The following is a 20,824-nucleotide window of genomic DNA, read 5'->3' as shown; positions in this document are numbered from 1 at the left end:
TTAAACTATTTTCTTGTTGGATTACTCTTACAACTCTTTTGCAGTCCCATTTCAATTTATAAAAGCACATGTGACAGAAATCCTATGAAATATAGAAAATGAGTTGGAGCAAAGTATCTTTGTCCAATGTTTAAGCTGTAGCTCAGCATTAATGTGCAAGTGATGCCATCCTCACCCTTCCAGTCTTTATTTTAGGTTTCCAGTATCTGTGTTTTTTTTAAAAGTTTTCATTTACTGTAACATACTGACAGAGTACATCTTCCAGAATCAGAATCAGTTTTCTTTTCCCTGACATCTGTCGTGGCATTTGTTGTTTTGTGGCAGCAGTACAGAACAATACACAAAAAAAAACTAATAGTTACAGTAAGAAATATAACACACATGAGTAGTGCATGGGTGAAGCCCTCTCAACTATTGAACACGTATACATGAATCGTTGTCAAAGGAAAGCAGTATCCATCATCGGACAACCCCACCACCCAAGCCATGTTCTTTTCTTGCTGTTGCCATTAGGTAGAAGGTACAAGAGCCTCAAGACTTGCACCACCAGGTTCAACAACAGTTACGACCATCAGGCGCTTGAACAAGCAAGCAAGTTTATTTGTATAGCACTATTCAAACACAAGGCAGTTCAAAGTGCTTTACATAGAACAAGATATAAAAATCAAACATCAAATTTCAGACAATGCAAGAGAATAAAATTGCACAAAAATAGATATACTAAATAAAAAGTTACAGTGCAAGATAATTAAAAGCTACAGTGAAAAGTTTTAAGCCTCGACTTAAAAGAGCTTAAACTTGACATAGACTTCATATCCTCTGGAAGGTTATTCCAGGTATGTGGAGCAGAGCTACTCCATCATGTTTAGTTTTGACCCTGGGGATGCAGTAAGCAGACCCACCCAGACAACCTGAGAGCTCAGGAAGGTTCATAGTGCAACAAGAGATCAGAGATGTATTTTGGTCCTAGATCTTTCAGTGCTTTATAAACCAGCAGAAGTATTTTAAAAGTCAATCCTCTGATGGACAGGAAGCCAGTGCAGCGATCTGAGAATTGGAGTGATATGCTCTACTTTCTTGGTCTTAGCAGCAACGTTCTGAATGAGCTGCACCTGTCTGAGGGATTTTTTTTTTTTACAGAGACCTGTGAAATACCATTACAGTAGTCACGACTACTAAAAAAATGCATGGATGAGTTTTTCTGGATCTTGTTGAGACACAAACCCTTTAACTCTCGCTATTTTCTTTAAGAAGTTAGTAGACTGACTTTGTAATTGCCTCAATGTGGCAGTTAAAAATTAAGTTGGAGTCCATCTCAACATCAAGGTTTCTGCCTCGCTTTGAGGTCTGGATCGACAGGGATTCTAAGTGACTTTTGATTGTACTTTTTTGGCAGCAAAAACAATTATTTCAGTTTTCTCTGTAACTGGAGGAAATTTTGGCTGGAAGAAAGGGGATAACTACACACACTTGTCCATCCATTGAGGTGTTTCCTACAACCAATGATCTCACTTTAAGGATTCTTTATCTTGTTATGTCAGGTCCTCCTATTTATTGCTATTTATTTATATCCGTGTTTGCAGATTGTTGTCTTCTGTACTCTGGTTGATCTTTCATTGATCCTTTTATAGTTACTATTCTATAGATTTGCTGAGGATGCCCACAGTAAAATGAATCTCGGGGTTATATGCGATAACATATATGTACTTCGATAATAAAATTCACTTCGAACTTTGAGCTAGAGTCCACAGCTGTAGAAATTTGCTGGAGTGCTTGGTGAGATATCAAATTTATTCAAACTCCTAACAAAACTTTGCTGCTCATGTGCCATCTTTGTAATTGCATCACTATGTTGGGCTCAGGATAGACCTTCAGAGATGCTGACAACCAGGAACTTGAAACTGTTCACTGTTTCCACTGCCAACCCCTTTGAGGAGTGGTATGTGTTCTCCTGACATTCCCTTCCTTAAGTCCACAATTAGTTCAAGTTCAAATTTCTTGTCATTCAGCTATATACAGTCTATGTATACAGCTAAACACAACTCCTCTGGGACCAAGGTGCAAAACACAGTCCTTATATCACATGCAGTACATGTCAAGCAGTGGTAACAAGAAAACAACCTCTTCCTCAATGTCACAAAAACAAAGGAGCTGGTTGTGGATTACAGGAGGAATGGATACAGTCTAATCCCTATTGACATCAATGTATCTGGGGCTGAGAGGGTAAACAGCTTTAAGTTCCTCGGCATCCACATCACCGAGGGCCCCACGTGGTCTGTACACATCAGCTTTGTGGTTGAAAAGGCACAACAGCGCCTCTTTCACCTCAGACTGTTGAGGAAGTTTGGTATGGGCTACCAAATCCTTGTAGAACTTTCTACAAGGGCACAAATGAGAGCATCCTGACTGGCTGCATCACTGCCTGGAATGGGAACTGTACCTTCCTTAATCACAGGATTCTGCAGAGTGGCACAGACAGCCCAGTGCATCTGTAGTTGTGAACTTCCCATGATTCAGGACATTTGCAAAGACAGGTGTGTAAAAGGGGCCTGAAGGATCATTGGGGACCCAAGTCACCCCAATCACAGTCTATTCCAGCTGCTACCATCTGGGAAACGGTATCGCAGCATAAAAGCCAGGACCAACAGGCTCTGGGACAGCTTCTTCCACCAGGCCATCAGATTGATTAATTCATGCTGATTTGAGTGTATTTCTATGTTACATTGACAGTTCTACTTATTATAAATTAATATAAATTACTCTGATTGCACATTTAGACAGAGAAGTAACATAAAGATTTTTACTCCTCGTGTATGTGAAGGATGTAAGAAATAAAGTCAATTCAATTGAAATTATATTAACATAATATAACAGATAAAAAAGTATTTGGTATTCATACAAATTGACATAAAGTGTATATATGACATACAGTTAAATACACAGCAGTATTACTGGTACTGGCACTGTCATAATGTGTACTGGGTACACATTAACAGGGTGTTCAAAAGTCTCACAGCCTGGGGGAAGAAGCTGTTACCCAGCCTAACAGTTCTTGTTCTTAGACTGGGGTACCTCCTGCCTGATGGTAGGAGGTCAAGAGATTTTGGGATGGATGACAATGCTGAGTGCTCTGCGAAAGCAGCATTTCTGATAAATGTTCTGGATAGAGGGGGGAGGGATGGAAGGAAGACCCCAATGATTCTCTTAGCAGTCCTCTCAGTCCATTACAGGGTCTTGTAGTTCCCATACCATACAGTGATGCAGCTGGCCGAGACACTCACAATAGTGCTTCGGTAAAATGTGGTTAGAATGGGTGGGGAGCCTCACTCTACTCAATCAGGAAGTATGCTTTCTTGACCAAAGAAGTGTTGAGGGACCAGGTGATATCGTCCTTCCTTGGCCTTACTGATGTTGAGTGCAAAACTTGTTGTTACAGAATCATTGAACCAGCTGATCTAAATCTCAGTCCTGTACGCCTCCTCATCACCATCTGAGATTCTGCCATCAGTAAATTTATAAATGCCATTCAAGTAAGGATTTCAGGTTGTACACTATATTCATCCTCTGACATTACATTGAACCATTGAATTGTGCTTAGCCACACAGTCATGGGAGTAGAGAGATGGGCTAAATATGTATTCTCCAGTATGCCTACATTGTCAGTCAGGAGATCACAACTGAGATCTCCCAACAGGGAAATCAAGGATCCAACTGCACAGGAAATTACAGAGGCCCAGGCTTAGAAATCTGTTACTTAGTACCAAGGGATCCATTGTTGCCTCAAATTTTAATATACAGTATATTTTGAAAAATTAATCCATCAGCCTCCAGTCAAGGAAATGAAAACTTGTTCTAGCCTGAATTATACACAAAGACCAATGATATTAAAAGGTAACTTAACAGTGTACAAGTGTAATCAAAAGTATTTCAGCGAGGTGAAGCATAACAATAGATAGCAAAAATATATTTTAGAGGTGAAAAATCATGCTGATATAAACAGGTTTTCTTTTTAAGGTTTGAGTAGGGATTTAAGACCATTTTGGCTCAAAAATCAAACAGATCAAGGTTTCGTAAAGGAAGATTATTTATGTATTTAGAGATTAATTATGTATTTAGAACAGTACTTTCCAATCCAATGATCTGTGATGTCCAGCAAACTACCTATTTAACATTAGCCTAATCACAGGGTACTTTACAACAACCAATTAGCCTACTATTTGATATATCTTTGGGCTGTGGGTAGAAACTGGAGCACCCAGAGGAAACCCGGGCAGTTATGGGGAGAACATAGAAACTCTTTACAGGCAGTGCCAGATTTGAAATCCAAACTCCGATGTCCCAAGCTCTAACAGTTTTGTGCAATTTGAAGTTTAATGCATAAATAATTACAAGCATGTGATGAATCCTAAAATATCAAAAACCTTTTGCTCTCTTTTTCCTTTTTAGATTTATATGTTTAAAACATTAAACAGAAAAAGTTATGCTAAGAAAATTTGGATGTTATTATTTTGGGATTGATTTCAACAACACAAGAGTTTATTTTTAGCCCTGCACAGTGCTAGTCTTAAATTTAAATCACCCCAAAACTGCTGAAATTCATTAGGCCACCTTCACCTTTCACTGATACTTTTTACCGGAATAGCTTCCTCCTCTTCTCTTACAGAAAGCCATTTATTTAGTACTCCATCACTATTTCCCATTCCACAGGACTATTTCAAATATGTCACATTCACAAAATAGCATTACCCTACTTTACCTCCAAAGTCTCTCTCAGCCCTGTTTCGTCACAACTTTTGCTCCTCAAGATCCCTTTGTTCCTATTGATTTCCTCTAGTCTTACATTTAGTAACATACTGTATTATTCAGGAGTGCCTCGGGAGGGGTAGCACCTCTAGTGAAGGGGCTTGTTGTGTCCATTCTAGGGCAACCCACTCAACTTTTGTCCCCAGCAGACACTCAGCTCTCACCTGTGACTCGATTTCATGTGACAGCAGCCACACCCTAGTACACGGCTTTGACAGGTGGACCAAACCAGCAGACCTCACACCCCAGTGAGATAGGAACGTTGTTGTACTAGCATGTGTAGTCAGCTCTTGGCGGACTGGGTGGATGAGATCAACAGTGAGGTGGCTCTGCAACACGTCATGGAGAGCGAAGGGCATGGCACAGCACAGAAGAACTTGTGGTCATTCACGTCAAACAAGGAAGTCCACACTTTGTGATGACTACTTGTAACACTAGACCTGGATTTCCAGGGTTGAGTGGAACTGCTCCAGTGCAATGTACTTTCCATTGTAAAAATGTTCCCACCCTGGTCTCCTGTCACTGTTGGATACAACGGGCAACCATCATTCAGCCTTCATGATCTTACAGTCTATCTTCATTAAAACCTCTATATTTTAACTATGCCCATAGACTTCAGTTCAGCATTCAACACAATCATTCCGCAGCACCTGATTGGAAAGCTGAAACAGCTGGGCCTGAACACCAAAGCATTTGGGATCTCACAACCAGACTGTGCAACTTTCTTCCCCCAATCCATCAGACTCCTCAATACTCAGAGTCTAGACTGACATCTACATCATTTATTATTATATTGAAATTTGTCCTCTACTGTGCCTAATGTCTTGTTAATTATTAAATAAATAAATAAATATATAAATATTGTGCACTGTTTTGTGCACTTTATGTAATCCTGTGTAGGTCTGTACTCAAGTGTCGTTTTGTGTTGTTTCACGTAGAACCATGGTCCTGGAGGAATGTTGTTTCATTTTTACTGTGTACTGTACCAACAGTTTATGGTCAAAATGACAATAAAAAGTGACTTGACTTGACTTCTGCCAGGCCAATACACCCATGTTATTCTCACTTGGCTATGTTGCCTTGGCCACAGCAAATGCATGCCCAACAACAGTTTCCCTAAACAGGCATTCAATTCCAAACTTTCTTAAGGCAGACAGTGAAAGATTTGAAGGTGCAATCAAAACTTAGGATAGTCACATAACTCTGAGGAACCTCTGGCTCAAAATCACTCAACAGAGAAGCATTATTTGGGAATCTTGAGGCCCTGTATCAAGAGCGGAAAGAAATCTTGCACAAGGAGCAGGAGTGCACTGCACAACCTACCCACCCAGCTGCCCCATCAGCCACCTGTTAACCTATCTGTGGAAGAGTCTGGCGTTCCCACATCGGTCTTGCAGCTTTTACTGTGGTCAGAGTGGAAACAAATCATCCTTGCCAAAATGAGCCACTGCTCAAGGAGAATCCTCTCTCTTGTTTTTCCTTTGTAAAATGCTTTGGCTAAGTATTACAACCTTAAAAATCCATCATATGAAGGATTTTGCTTATAAAAAAGTAGCATTACAATTTACCCATTTGTGTAAATGATGGCAATATAATCTGCAAATCTTGTTTAAAGAGAAAAGTTTGGATGAAAAGAATTAAGAAAAATATTAAGTTAAGATTTTTTTCAATACTGACTAATCTACTTCACAATATCTACTTTCTCAATTGCAACTGATAGAATTTAAATTCTACAAATAAAAGCTAAAGGTCTAAACGTAAGTATTAAACCTGATAATCACTACAAATATAGAACATAAGTATGCTACTTATTCTCATCTCCATGATTTAAATAAACTACTGCATCAATAGACTCAGAATTGATGGTCACAATGCCACAGAAAATTGAGACACAATAACAACACTAATCTGTGTACATCTCAATTCAAGATCACCTATTACACTGATAATCCATTCTGTTGGTCATATCATTTATATTAAAATGCAATTCCATAATGATTTTACACAGAACCAATAAGTTCTCAATCAACTTCTTAGTCACTTTGTATTGCTGTCGTTAGTATAAAGATCAATGACAATTACTTTACCACGTCCCACTATCAAATGAGCATTTAAGTCCGATTCTGCTGATTTTAACTGTTCTTTTTGATTAAGGGTATTTTCTATAATGCAGTATTTTTCCTCCATTCAGACACAGCCCAAATTATTGGTTGACATTAAGGAATAAATCACATCTCTATTAAATGAATTGTCTACATAACAAAAGAGATAGAAAAAAAAACACTAACAATGTACAGTTGGCACAGCAGCCAGACCAATCGCAGGATCTACAGGAAAATACTGTATACTTTACCACAAATTTTACTGCTATATTGCTTGAGATAAAAAAAATGTTGAGAGATTTATTAATTGGAAATTGAGTAACTAATGTTGATGGGGGGGGGGGGGGGGGGATAATAAATGAATGCCAATGCAGTGAAGAGTACTGGTGAAAAGCTGGAGGTGACAATGGCATTGACACATTTCAGTAGATAGAAAAAGGGCAGCACAGTAGTGTAGAGGTTACTGTATTAAAACGCTAGCAACCTGGGTTCAATTCCCACCACTGTCTGTAAGGAATTTGCACTATCTCCCCATGACACATGGGTTTCCTCCAGATGCTCTGGTTTCCTCCTACATTCCAAAGATGCACGGATTAACAGGTTAATTGGTCACATGGGAGTAATTGTGCACCGCAGATTCGTTGAGCCAGAAGGGCCTTTTACTGTGCTTCATCTCTAAATAAAACAAAAATAAAAATGATGGCAACCAAGATTGCAGAAATAAGGAGTAAAACATTCCAATTTGATAATGTATTTTAGATAAGCACCAGATTGTTATTAGTGGTCATTTGGATTTATTGAAATATCACGTTTCCAGATGAACAACTGCCTGTGCACATGCTTGAGACTGCATGAAGATGTACATAAGATCTCATAATTATGATAGTGAACATCAGCATTCCTCTTGGACATGACAGATACAAAAGTCCTTTTATCTTTTAAGTGAAAAGACACATTCATATTCCACCACAACTACCATTAAGTTGCATGTAAAGTGCCATCACATTTCATTCATCTACTTACATTCAAACATTATCTTCCTGAACACTTTGCATGATTCAATGGAAAAAATTTCTAATTAATCTGATCATTATATTTGTTTTTATCATGATTAAGCAGGATTCTGAGATTTGGAATCTTCGATAATAAAGAACAAAATTGACTGAAATGAGCTGCAGGGAAATCCCTGCTGAGTAAGTATTAGAGAAAGTGGTGCACCAGGAAAGAAAACCTTGAAAATGAAGTGCGAAGCGTTGTATGCCAGTCCATATCGTGAGGATTTCAGAAGTATCAGTCACATTAACAGAGTCAGTTCAATGCTGCTTTTTGGGTTGAGCTGCCAGAAACAGTGCTACCAAACAGTAAACGGCCCCTCCAATTGTCAACGCCATTGTAGTCCTGTATAATAGTCGATCGGGAACTCCTCTCTTCAGATGTATAGGCACACCATCTGACTTCTGCAAAGTAAAAATTATAATAGCTTTAAATTAACGGGATTAAGTGTGCATAAATTAGTAATATAATCTTACTCATAAAAAATACATATCTCCCCTTCAAAATTTATGTCCAGAATGATGCAATCAAGATTATCAGTGACAATGCCATCAACTTCTACGTGTAGACACTATAAAACAATGCATTTTATTTAATTCTTTAAATATTAATGGAGAACTGGGAAATTATTTTTAAATAAGCACTTTTTAGATAGTCTGAAAAGTTAAAAGAAAGATCTAGAGAAAGAGGAACTGAATTTCTGGGTATGACTGATGTGCCTAATTAGGAGTCGAGTAAAGATTATGCAAGTCAATTCAATTTTGTTAAATCCTCAGCTGTATTCAATACACACAAAGTTGGAAGAACTCAATGAGTAAATAGAATCTGTGGAGGCAAGAGATACTGCATCAAACCTTAAGTGTAACCGGAAAGATTGCAAATGGAGGAGATTTCGAAAGCGTTTGAGAATAAAGGCCTCACCCTGAGAACAAACACAGTGGAACAAAGCAATTGAGAAAATAGAACTGAACCCTTACAGGAGGCAGGGTGAGAGAAGCTATAGTCAAGGTACCTATGGGATTCAGTGGTTTTATAGAAGACTGTCTCCTGGGATGAAGAGGGCATGATCCAGAAAAGGAAGATGCATTCAGGGATGGTCCTGTGCATTAAAGCCCAAGGTGTAAGTTGATGGTGCAGGTGATGAAATTGGAGAGCTCTGCATGCATATAGGAGACAACACTGGTGCCGTCAGCTGTATTCTTCCAATTTCACTGCCTACAAACATCAGTGTTCGGTATATTCAAAATTCAAGAATAAAATACTTTTAAAGAACAATGTCTATTTTGGCAAAAAGTTTAAACCAACCATATGCGAGGAGGAAAGATGTCTTTGGAGTATCATTACAGTTTGAAATCATAATTCAGATAATATAGAAAACAAGTTAAGGGGCAAAGAGAATTCAAAGGTGTTAGACTTAATTTGCCAAACAACAAAGAAACTTGTTGATAAACTCATAAAGTAGTTAGATTTTTGAATGTATTGTCTGATAATGGAGGTGGAAACAGATGCAACAGTATCTTATAAGAGCAATTGGCAAAATAATTGAAAGAAAAATTCAACAGATGTAAGAAATATAAGCGGTGTGTCTCCATAATTATTCCAAAAGAGTGCAAGAAGACAATGGTCCAAATGGTTTTCGGTTATATTGTACTGTTCTGTGACTCAACACAAAATCAGTTCAACAAATTGATGTAATAAAAAGGGGAATAACGGTTATTTCTAGACAGATAGAATTTAAAAGATAGAAAATATGGAACTCATGTAGAACCTTTCTTAGGCCATAAAGACTACAATGAACTGTTCTGGTCTCCACAAAGAAACAATACAGAAATCACAGAAGGTGTAGTCAAGACATAACAGAATAAACTGGTAGAGTGTTTTACAGCACAATGAAAATTAGATAAAGTGCAAGAACAATTCAAATCACCGGCCCAAGTTTAAAGATTTATGAAATACTTGACACATCTGTCACATAAGGATTCTTACAATAAAAGGATATTCTTATTTTCCCCAGAGCAACACACAATTATCCAACAACACAACCGTAGCTTTAATTTCACAAATGTCATCACATTGCAAAATCTAAGATCACTACTTTCTCATTTACAAAATACTTTGTATGCCTTAAAAATGCATTAAGATGCAACTAAAGAAAACTAAAATGAATTCAGCCATGAGTGTTTTACCTGAAAAAGTTTCTGGAAATCAGGCACTTTATTTTGTCCCAGAAACTGGACTCCTTCTCCTGATTCTGATACGACATTTGTCGGCATGGCAAATACCACAGTAGAAGATTCTGAGGAAACCAGAGGCTTCAGACCCTGCAGGTGTGAATAAACAAAAGAAATATATTCATGTAATAGGACTACATCATGGACACTGTACTTATTGATATCAGAGGGGAAATATTCTTTAAATGGGATCATTTTAGCAAAAGCATTTTGTTGCAGTCCCTCACATCAAGCATATCCTTGCTTAGAAGACATTAAACTTCAACCATCTGTAATATGAATCAAATCATGCTTCATTGTATCGATGTCATAATTACCTTCAATACACGTAACTTAGTAACATTAAAAGCTGTTAGTACGGGAATGTTACAGTAGCAAAGTACCAGAGGAATATATTCAGTGGTGTTATACAAAATTAAATTTAAAGTCTTCATGCAAAATGTATAAATCTTGATTTAAGACTTGAACATTAATGGTTGCCATTTGTACAAGTAAACCACTGAAGCGTTGGGAGTATATCAGTATCGAAAAAGGACAATGTGTTGTAAAGTTGATTCATCTTAAGTTTCCAATGCTGTTAAGATGCACATAAACACCTTAAAATAAGTGATAACTGCTATCTCAGCAGTGGAGAAAAAACGTCACAAGGAAACCATTCAATTCCACAGCTTAAATCAAAAGTCATGCATTTTGGATTCTTAAAAAAGATTCAATTATTTTTATTTATTCGTTTTTAAAGGTGTGTCATCATTGCCAAGACCTACTGTCATTGAAATGTCAGTGAGCCAAACACTTTTGGAAAACTGGAGCTGTGGAAATGTGAGATTAGGTACTGCTGTCAGATGAATCTAAAGACAGGCTTATCTAAATGAAGGAAGGCTGCAAATGAGCAAAATACTTAGAGATCCAACTGCTCTTGTATATAAATTACAGTTAGGCATGTGCAGCATCTGATCTGTGAGGCAAATGGCATATTGCAAGCAGATTGGAGTTGAGAAATAAGCAAGAGAAATAAATAATCGTATTAGATACTCGCAAGGCCACACCTGAAGTACATGCACAATCTTGGCCCTTTATTTAAGAAAGGATCTAACCACATAACCATGTAACAATTACAGCACGGAAACAGGCCATCTCGGCCCTTCTGGTCCGTCCCGACACTTACACTCACCTAGTCCCACTGGCCCGCACTCAGGCCATAACCCTCCATTCCTTTCCTGTCCCTATACCTATCAATATTAGCACCGGAGGCATTACTCAACTATGCTAATTACTGGGATGAAAGAGTTTTCTGATCTTTAGCAACTAAAGAAATCAAATTTATGTTCCTCATTGTGGGGTTGATCTCGAGATATTTCCATCCACTGGTGGGAGAATTTTGAACAAGGAACATGGCTATAAGGTTAAGCAGCAATCATTTAAAACAATGATTGGACAAGAACATGGAACAATACAGGCCCTTCAGCCCATGAGGTTGTGCCAACTTTTAACATCTAAGATGGTTGACAGAGTGGCTAAATAAATAAGCTGGTTTGTTGTGCATAGTGTCGAGCTTCTGTTAACGTTGGGACAGAATTCACCTAAGCAAATGGAGAGTATACACCTTCCTAATTTGTCCCTTGTAGCTGTTGAAAGGTAATGGGGTATCAAGAAACAAATCTCTTCTCATAGGATACCCAGAATCTGACCTTGGTCACTGTATTACATGAGATAGGAGCAGGAGTAGGCCAATTGGCCCCTCAAGCCTGCTCCGCCATTCAACAAGATCATGGCTGATCCAATCTTAACTCTAGTTTTCACCGAATCCCACAAGGCAACAGTGCCAACCAACAAGGCACCATGCCGCCCATTTTATTTTATTATTCATCCCGCCCAAACCCATGTGATCACCCGGGGAAAAAAAACGATTTGCCAATTGAGGAGAAAAAATCTGGAAAATTCCTCTCCGATCCATCCAGGCTATCGAAAACTGGTCCAGGAGATCACATGGCTGATCTAAACCTAGCATCATGTCCACTTAGCTGCTCGCTCACCATATCCCCTAATGCCATTTTTATCCAGGAAAATGTCTATCTCCGTTTTTAATTTATTGAGTGTAGTAGCTTCCACAGCTCTCTGGGGCCGTAAATTCCACAGCCCCACTACCCTCTGAGTGAAGAAATTTCTCCTTATCTCAGTCCTGGAATGGCATCCCCTTTTTTTAAGATTATGCCCCTTAGTCCTTTCACCCATCATTGGGAACATTCTCCCTGCATCCACCCGATCAAGCCCCTTCACAATCTTATATGTTTCAATAAAATCGCCTCTCATTCTTCGGAACTCCAATGAGTAGAGTCCCAATCTACTCAACCTCTCATCATACATCAACCCACCCATCCCCGGAATTAACCTAGTGAACCTTCTCTGCACTACCTCGAGAGCCAGTACGTCCTTTCTTAAATATGGACACCAGAACTGCACGCAGTACTCCAGGTGTGGTCTCACCAATACCCGGTACAAATGCAGTAAGACCTCCTTGTTCTTATACTCCATCCACCTAGCAATAAAAGCCAGCATTCCATTGGCCTTCTTGACCACCTGCTGCACTTGCATATTAACTTTTTGTGTTTCCTGCACCAGGACCCCCAGATCTCTTTGCACAGAAACACTTTCCAGTTTGTCTCCATTTAGATAATAACTTGCTCTATTATTTTTTCTGCCAAAGTGCAAGACCTCACACTTGTCAGTATTATATTTCATCTGCCAAATGTCTGCCCAATCACTCAGCCTATCGATGTCCCCCTGCAGGGTTTCAATGTCCTCTGCACTCATTCCACTTCCTCCCATCTTTGTGTCATCAGCAAACTTCGATACGTTGCACTTAGTCCCTTTCTCCAAATCATTAATATAGATTGTAAAGAGTTGGGGTCCCAACACCGACCCCTGCGGAACACCACTAGTCACCAACTGCCAGTCTGAGAATAAACCATTTATCCCAACTCTCTGTTTTCTGTTAGAAAGCCAATCCTCCACCCATGCCAGAATATTATCCCCAATCCCATGATTTTTTACTTTAAGTAATAATCTTTGGTGTGGCATCTTGTCAAATGCCTTTTGGAAGTCCAAATACACCACATCCACTGGTTCCCCTTTATCTACCCTATATGTTATGTCCTCAAAGAACTCCAACAAATTTGTCAAACATGATTTCCCTTTTGTAAAGCCATGCTGACTTTGTCTTATTAAGCTATGTTTATCCAAATGCCCTGTTACTGTTTCCTTAATTATCGATTCCAACATTTTGCCAACCACAGATGTTAGGCTAACTGGCCTATAATTCCCAGCCTTCTGTCTATTTCCCTTTTTAAATAAAGGAGTTACATTAGCATTTTTCCAATCTGCCGGGACCATTGCCGAGTCCAGCGAGTTTTGAAAAATTATCACCAATGCATCCACAATCCCGACCGCCACTTCCCTTAAGACCCTAGGATGCAAGCCATCCGGTCCAGGGGATTTATCCACCTTCAGTCCCATTAATTTATCAAGTACCATTTCCTTGATGATTTGAATCGTAGTTAGCTTCTCTCCCCCTAGAGCCCCCTGTTTATCCAGTGTTGGGATATTTTGAGTGTCCTCTACTGTAAAAACTGATACAAAATATTTGTTCAGCGTTTCCGCCATCTCCATGTCCCCTACCATTAATTTCCTGGTCTCATCTTCTAGGGGACCGACATTTACTTTAGCCACCCTTTTTCTTTTTATGTAACTATAAAAATTCTTACTATCTGCTTTTATGTTTTTCACCAATTTACTTTCATAATCTATCTTCCCCTTCTTAATCAATCTTTTTGTTATTTGCTGCTGATCTTTAAAAGCTTCTCGATCTTCAATCTTCCCACTAGATTTAGCTACCTTATATAACTTTCTTTTTAGTTGTATACTTTGCTTTATTTCTTTACTTAGGCACGGATAACTATTTTTTCTTTTACACCCTTTTTTCTTCAGTGGAATATATTTTTCTTGATAGTTGTAAAATAACTCCTTAAATATACACCACTGATCAAGTACCGATCTACCCTTTAATCTATTTTCCCAATCCATCTTAAGCAATTCCGCTCTCATACCATCATAGTCTCCTTTATTTAAGCTCAGTACGCTTGTTTGAGATCCAACCCTCTCATCCTCTAATTGAATATGGAATTCGACCATGTTATGGTCACTCGACTAGGCCATTTTTTATTAGTCCTGTCTCATTACACAGGACCAGATCTAAGACTGCTTGCCCCCTTGTCAGCTCAGTAATGTATTGTTCAAGGAACCCATCCCGAATACACTCAATAAACTCTTCTTCAAGGCTGCCGTGTCCGACTTGATTAGTCCAGTCAATATGAAAGTTAAAATCCCCCATAATTATAGCTGTTCCCTTATTACAAGCCCCAACTATTTCCTGATTTATGCTCCGACCAAATGAGTTACAGCTGTTTAGAGGCCTATAGACTACTCCCATCACTGCTTTTTTCCCTTTACTATTTCTTATTTCTACAAAATTGTTTCGTTATCCTGATCCTTTGAGCCAATATCATTTTGCTTTATTGCAGTGATTTCTTGCTTTATTAACATAGCCACCACACCTCCTTTTCCTTCTTGCCTGTCTCTCCTAATTGTCGAATACCCTTGTATGTTTAATTCCCAGTCCTGGTTACTCTGCAGCCATGTTTCCATAATTGCCACAATATCATAACCATACATAATTATTTGTACCGTCAACTCATTAATTTTATTCCTAATACTACGTGCATTCAAATAAAGGACCTTCAAATATGTTTGACACTTATTTCCTACCTTTTCCTTTTGTACAACTTTACGCTTTTCTCTGTACATTCTTTCCCCTCCTGACACACTCTGTCTTTTTATTCCTCCACTTTTACCTACATCCATTACCTTCTCCATCGTCTTTTTAATTATTTGCTCTCTAGAATCCTCCCCCCCACTAGTTAGTTTAAAGATCTCTCTGCAGCCCTAGTTATATGATTCGCCAGGACACTAACCCCAGCCCGGTTCAGGTGAAGCCTGTCCCTCCGGAACAGTTCTCTCCTGTCCCAGTACTGGTGCCAGTGTCCCAAGAAGCAAAACCACTTCTCCCACACCAGTCTTTGAGCCACATGTTTAACTCCCTAATTTTATTTAACCTAGCCAAATTTGCTCGTGGCTCAGGTAATAATCCAGAGATTATTACCCTTGAGGTTCTGTTTTTTAATTTGACCCCTAGCTGCTCATATTCTTGTAACAGAACCTTCTTCCTTGTCCTATCTATGTCATTAGTACCGACGTGTACTAAGACAACTGGATCCTCACCCTCCCACTGCAAGTTTCTCTCCAGCCCAGAAGAGATGTCCTTAACCCTAGAGGGTTTATTTATCTTAGAGGTTCATTTAGTTTCTAGTCAGTGGTGACCCACTCACCCCTTAGATATTGATGGCTTTAACCATGGCGTTAGTAACACCTTTGAATGTCAAGAGTCAGTGGGTAACCCTCTTATGTTGCTGATGGTTGTTTCTTAGTACATTTTGATGTACATGTTCCTTTTCACTTGTTCAGCCACTAAAAAAACTGCTGTCTAGATCTTGCTAGATCACATTGTCAAGTTCACAAATGACACAACAGTGGTGGGGCTCAACACCAACAACGGTGTGACGGCCTGCAGAGCTTGAGGCCTGACTGCAGGCAAAAGTAATCTCTTCCTCAATGTCAACAAGGCAAAGGAGATGTTTATCAACTTCAAGAGAACTCGTACCATTCACACCCCTCTTTACATTAGCAGCGCAGCAGTGGGACCTACAAGCAGTTTCAAACTCCTGGGAGTGCACATCTCACACAACCTCTCATGGTCTCAGAACATACCCGACACAGTCAAGAAAGCTGAACACCCTCTCTACTTTCTGAGGAAGCTGAACTATGCACACCAATACTCATGACCTTTTACAGATACATAGTAAAGTGTATCCCAACATGCTGCATCATTGCACGGTACAGAAACTGCAGTGCAGCTGACAGAAAAGCTTTACAACGTGTAGTCAAAACTGCCTAAAGCATCACAGCAGCCTACCCCCGAGCAAGGACGAATATACAAAAAAAGTGCAGGAAAAAAGGCCTGCAATATCATGAAGGATCACACCCACATTACTCAGACTGTTTATCAGGGAAGGAGAACACACAGCACCATCACCAGGACCACCAGACTCAAAACCAGTTACTCTCCACAAGCCGTAAGGCTGATCAACACCTTTACCCACTATTTCACCCTCCACACCCCAAACCAGCTACTTTATCACTTCCTATCAGTCACTGTATGAACAGACTCTCCTGCATGTAGCATCACTTTATGTACATATAATCAACTTATCTATTTATATTCATTGTTTTTTCTTGTGTGTTCTTTATGTTAGTGTGCTTTTTATATGCTGCATTGGATTTAGAGTAACAATTTTGTTTAAGGAGTAACAACTTTACACTTGCAAACTGGAAATGACATTAAACAATCTTGCTGCATGCAGGGACTGCTTCATTGGCCAAAGAACTGAAAGTTATGCACTTATTGAATATAAAATAATGCAGTTCAGGAACAGAATATTGTGCCAAACTAATTAAACTTGTAACTAAACTGAGTGTTTCTACCTTCCACTTGTTGGACATTCAAATGCCCAGCTCCTTTTAAATACCTCAAGCATATTTGCCTCCGCTATCAAACTTGGCAGTATATCCAAGGCACCCACCACTCTCTGCGTAAAGAAATACTTGCCCCCCTCAGCTTAGACGTACAGTAGATTTCGGTTAACTGGACTATCGGTTAATCGGGGCAGCCGTTTATTTGGGACAACTCTTAGAGAACAAAATATGATTAAGAAAAGAGCCAGGATTTCCTTCGTTTATTTGAAACACTATGCCACTTAAATTGCAGAGGACACTGTTGTTGAACAGTTTCCAACCAGCACCAGTCATGTGCGCTTCTGTGGCGGTTACACTTCACTGTTTTTAAGCATTTTTAAAAAAAGTAATATCAGCTGCATGTTTGTCTTCAAAATGCTGCGATTTCTGTCACTGATAGTTGGTGTGAATTAAGTAGTAAGACAATTCAGAACTGTTTTGCTCGCTGTGATTTCAAGCATTCAGGCTAGATCTCAGAAACTGCTGTGAGGAAAAATGGCAAAACAAGAGAAACTCTTCTGTTGCTGGAAATCCAAGCTACACATGAAGGTTCTTGGCCTGAAATGTTGACTGAACTCTTTTCCACAGATTCTGCCTGGCCTGCTGAGTTCCTTCAGCATTTTGTGGGAGTGAAAATGAAACTATTTCATTACTTCAACAAGATAAAAACTATGAGGATTTTGAAAATATCAATGATCATCTTGAATGTTACAATGACGATATGGACAATGCATTTGTTGACAGCATTTCATGAAGGCAGTCCATTATCTGCACTAGGTGCCTGTGCTGGATTTGTTCACTTACATCAGAAGAACACGACGCAGGTTATTTCCTCCATCGATAAATATTAAGAACTAATACAGTTTTATAGTACTACATCCTTTTAACTATTCCCATGAAAATTCAGCTAACTGGGGCAGCCACTTAAATGGGTCAAAATGTACTGGTCCCCATGTGCCCCAATTAACCGGAATCCACTAAATTAGACAATTCAACCCCGAGTGAGAAAAAAAGATACCGGCTACCTCTCTGCCTCTCACATTTTATAAGCTTTTATCGGCAAACGGTTGCGGTCTTATGAAGGTCAATGTAACGCCACAGCTGGGACAAGCTGTGCCTGGGAACTCGGGGGCTCAGTTTAAGATCTGACTGGCAAGGTGACTCTCCCATATGTGTCAGCGAAGGGTAGAATGAGGGCATCCGCCCCTGGCAGGCGTTGTTGGACGCCGGTAACCGGCGGGACAAGGTCAAACCGGGCAACAGCCGCGCTACTGCTCGACTCCTACCTGGGGGCTGTAGGCGGCCGGGCCGGCAGCGCCGCTCAGCCTCTGCGTGAACCCATCAAACTTGTAGAACATGGCCCGCCGCTCACTCACAGCCACCCTCCCAATCCGGCTCCAGGCTGCACAGGGAAGGGAAGGCCTCGGTTCGGGCCTTCCGCGTTCCTGACGTCACCCAGGCCGTCTCCGAGGTGCCTGCGTGCTCCTGCTTTTAGAAATAGATGAACGAAGGGGAATAGTGTCTCTGTAACCGTTTGTTTGCTAATAGAATTCAGTAAGATGCAAATTGATGTGCATGCTGTGCACGGGAATTCAGAAAGAAAATGCTGAAAATTATCAACAGGTCGGTATGCATCTGTGATTGAAAACGCTTCTTCAGAACTGCGAAAGGAAGAAAAAAGCTTCTTTCAAGTTGCAGGGCAGGACAACGGGGATAACAGATAGTCTGCTGGAGAGACTTGGCAGGTCGAGCAGCATTTGTAGGAGCAAGGGATGTTTCTACGGGTCAGAACAGAAGGAATGTCTGTTAAAGGTTCCGGCCAGAGTTGCTATGGGGATAAATTTGAGAGGTTGTCTGATAGGTGGGTTAATGAGACAGCTAAAGAGGCAAAATGAAAAACAAGGAGTAGAAAATGTTGTGAAATACAGGGGTATAAATAGGTCAAAGTGTTTTAACAGAGAAAATGGCTGGGCTAAAATCCCAAATATATAACATTATGATACACAGAAAGCTAATTTTTCCTTAAGTTGTTAAATTGTACATTGAGTCTAGAAGCTACTGTGTGCACAGACAGAACATAGAAGAGCCAAGGGAGCAGTCACTTTGAAGTGATAAACGGTGGGGAAGATGTCTGTCGATCAAATCTTGTTGGCCAGGGAGAGTGAGTCATTGCTTTGACCAGGAAGGGGGGTAGGAGGGAAGATAAATTCTGGAAAATGGATGAGATGAGGTGGATTTCAGGGCTCTCTCAACTATGGTAGAGGGGATATCACAGTTCAGGGTGAAGAAAGTTATGTTCTCAGTTGTTCCTGGATGTGAACTGAATATTTCAGTGGATGAATCTTGAATGGCTAGAATCCTCAGTGATTAGTATAATTAGGTTTATGTGTGGCAAAAGCTCTTGCCATTTCACCTGCATTTGGGATTGTCCAACCACTGAGGGATAATTTTAAGAATCAGGGCTGTTTGGGCAAGTGTTCTAGATAACCTAATAAAAAACAGTATAGTACAACACAGAAGGGGCCTTTCAGACCACAGTGCTGTGTCAACGTATATAAACCTACTCCATAATCAATCTAATCTTTCGCTCCTACATGGCAAATAACTTTCCATTTTTCTTACATCCATGTGCCTAAGAGTCAGTTAAATACCCCCAGTGTATCAGTCTAAACCAGCAACCCCGGCACTGCATTCCAGGCACTTAACTACTTTTTGTAAAAAAAAAACACCTGCCTCTGACATCTCCCCTAAATCCTACTCTACTTGCCCTAAAAGTGGGGGGGGGGGGGAGCACCAGAGGGAGATAGAGAACAGGCAAATAACAAAATATGTCAGGGACGGGGTAAGAAGGGGAGGAGGGGCATTAATGGAGGTTAGAGAAGTCAATATTCATGCCATCAGGTTGGAGGCTACCCAGCCAGTATATAAGATGTTGTTCCTCCAACTTCAGTTTGGATTCATTTTGACAATAGAGGAGGCCATGGATAGATGTATCAGAATGGGAATGGGACGTGGAATTAAAATGTGTGGCCACTGGGAGATCCTACTTTCTCTGGCAGACCGAGCGTAGATGTTTAGTGAAATGGTCTCCCAGTCTGCGTCGGGTCTCACCAATATATAAAAGGCCACACCAGGAGCACCGGAGGCAGTATTCCACACCAGCCGACTCACAGGTGATCTCACCAATATATAAAAGGCCACACCAGGAGCACCGGAGGCAGTATTCCACACCAGCCGACTCACAGGTGATCTCACCAATATATAAAAGGCCACACCAGGAGCACCGGACACAGTTTACCACACCAGCCAACTTCTCACCAATATAAAAATATATAAAAGGACACACCAGGAGTCTCACCAATATATAAAAGGCCACACCGGGAGCCTCTTAGCTTCATCCCACCCCCTCCATTTTCCATTTCCCCCTCCCCCAACTACTTTCAAATCTCTTACTATCTTTCCTTTCAGTTAGTCCTGACAAAGGGTCTCGGCCCGAAACGTCAACAGTGCTTCTCCTTATAGATGCTGCCTGGCCTGCTGTGTTCTACCAGCATTTTGTGTGTGTTGTTGTTTGAATTTCCAGCATCTGCAGATTTCCTCGTGTTTGAGATTTACAAGGATGTTGCCTGGATTGGGGAGCATGCCTTATGAGAAAAGGTTGAGTGAACTCAGCCTCTTCTCCTTGGAGTGATGGAAGATGAGAGGTGACCTGATAGAGGTGTATAAGATGCTGAGAGGCATTGATCGTGTGTATAGTCAGAGGCTTTTTCCCAGGGCTGAAATGGCTAGTGTGAAAGGGCACAGCTTTAAGGTGCTTGAAAGTAGGTACAGAGGAACGTCAGGGTTAGGTTTTTTATGCAGAGAGTGGTGAGTGCGTGGAATGGGTTGCTGGCGATGGTGGTGGAGGCAGATACGATAGGGTCTTTTAAGAGACTCCTGGACAGGTACATG

At 40.2% G+C, this 20,824-nt stretch overlaps 1 protein-coding gene across 1 annotated transcript; it reads right to left on the bottom strand.

The window, feature by feature from the left end:
* Positions 1-579: 579 nt before the first annotated feature.
* Positions 580-18,573, bottom strand: LOC132402778 (cytochrome c oxidase subunit 7A-related protein, mitochondrial). Its single transcript, XM_059985764.1, has 3 exons — positions 18,160-18,573; positions 10,145-10,279; positions 580-8,362 (listed from the first exon to the last, which is right to left on the bottom strand). Exons 1-3 carry the CDS (start codon positions 18,229-18,231, stop codon positions 8,219-8,221), a joined length of 351 nt encoding a protein of 116 aa, XP_059841747.1. The 5' UTR covers positions 18,232-18,573; the 3' UTR covers positions 580-8,218.
* Between the last annotated feature and the right edge of the window lie 2,251 nt (positions 18,574-20,824).

Source organism: Hypanus sabinus, chromosome 12 (genome assembly GCF_030144855.1).
Source record: "Hypanus sabinus isolate sHypSab1 chromosome 12, sHypSab1.hap1, whole genome shotgun sequence".
NCBI lineage: Eukaryota > Metazoa > Chordata > Chondrichthyes > Myliobatiformes > Dasyatidae > Hypanus > Hypanus sabinus.
The sequence above is the reverse complement of the archived record's forward strand: the minus strand, read 5'-3'. Positions and strand labels throughout refer to the sequence as shown.

Excerpts from the sequence above, each read along its gene's own strand:
- LOC132402778 (XM_059985764.1), bottom strand. The coding sequence starts at position 18,231 with ATGTTCTACAAGTTTGATGGGTTCACGCAGAGGCTGAGCGGCGCTGCC. Across the intron at positions 10,280-18,159 it reads CGGCCGCCTACAGCCCCCAG|GGTCTGAAGCCTCTGGTTTC; the intron begins GTAGGAGTCGAG and ends TCACACCTGCAG. Across the intron at positions 8,363-10,144 it reads ATTTCCAGAAACTTTTTCAG|AAGTCAGATGGTGTGCCTAT; the intron begins GTAAAACACTCA and ends TTTACTTTGCAG.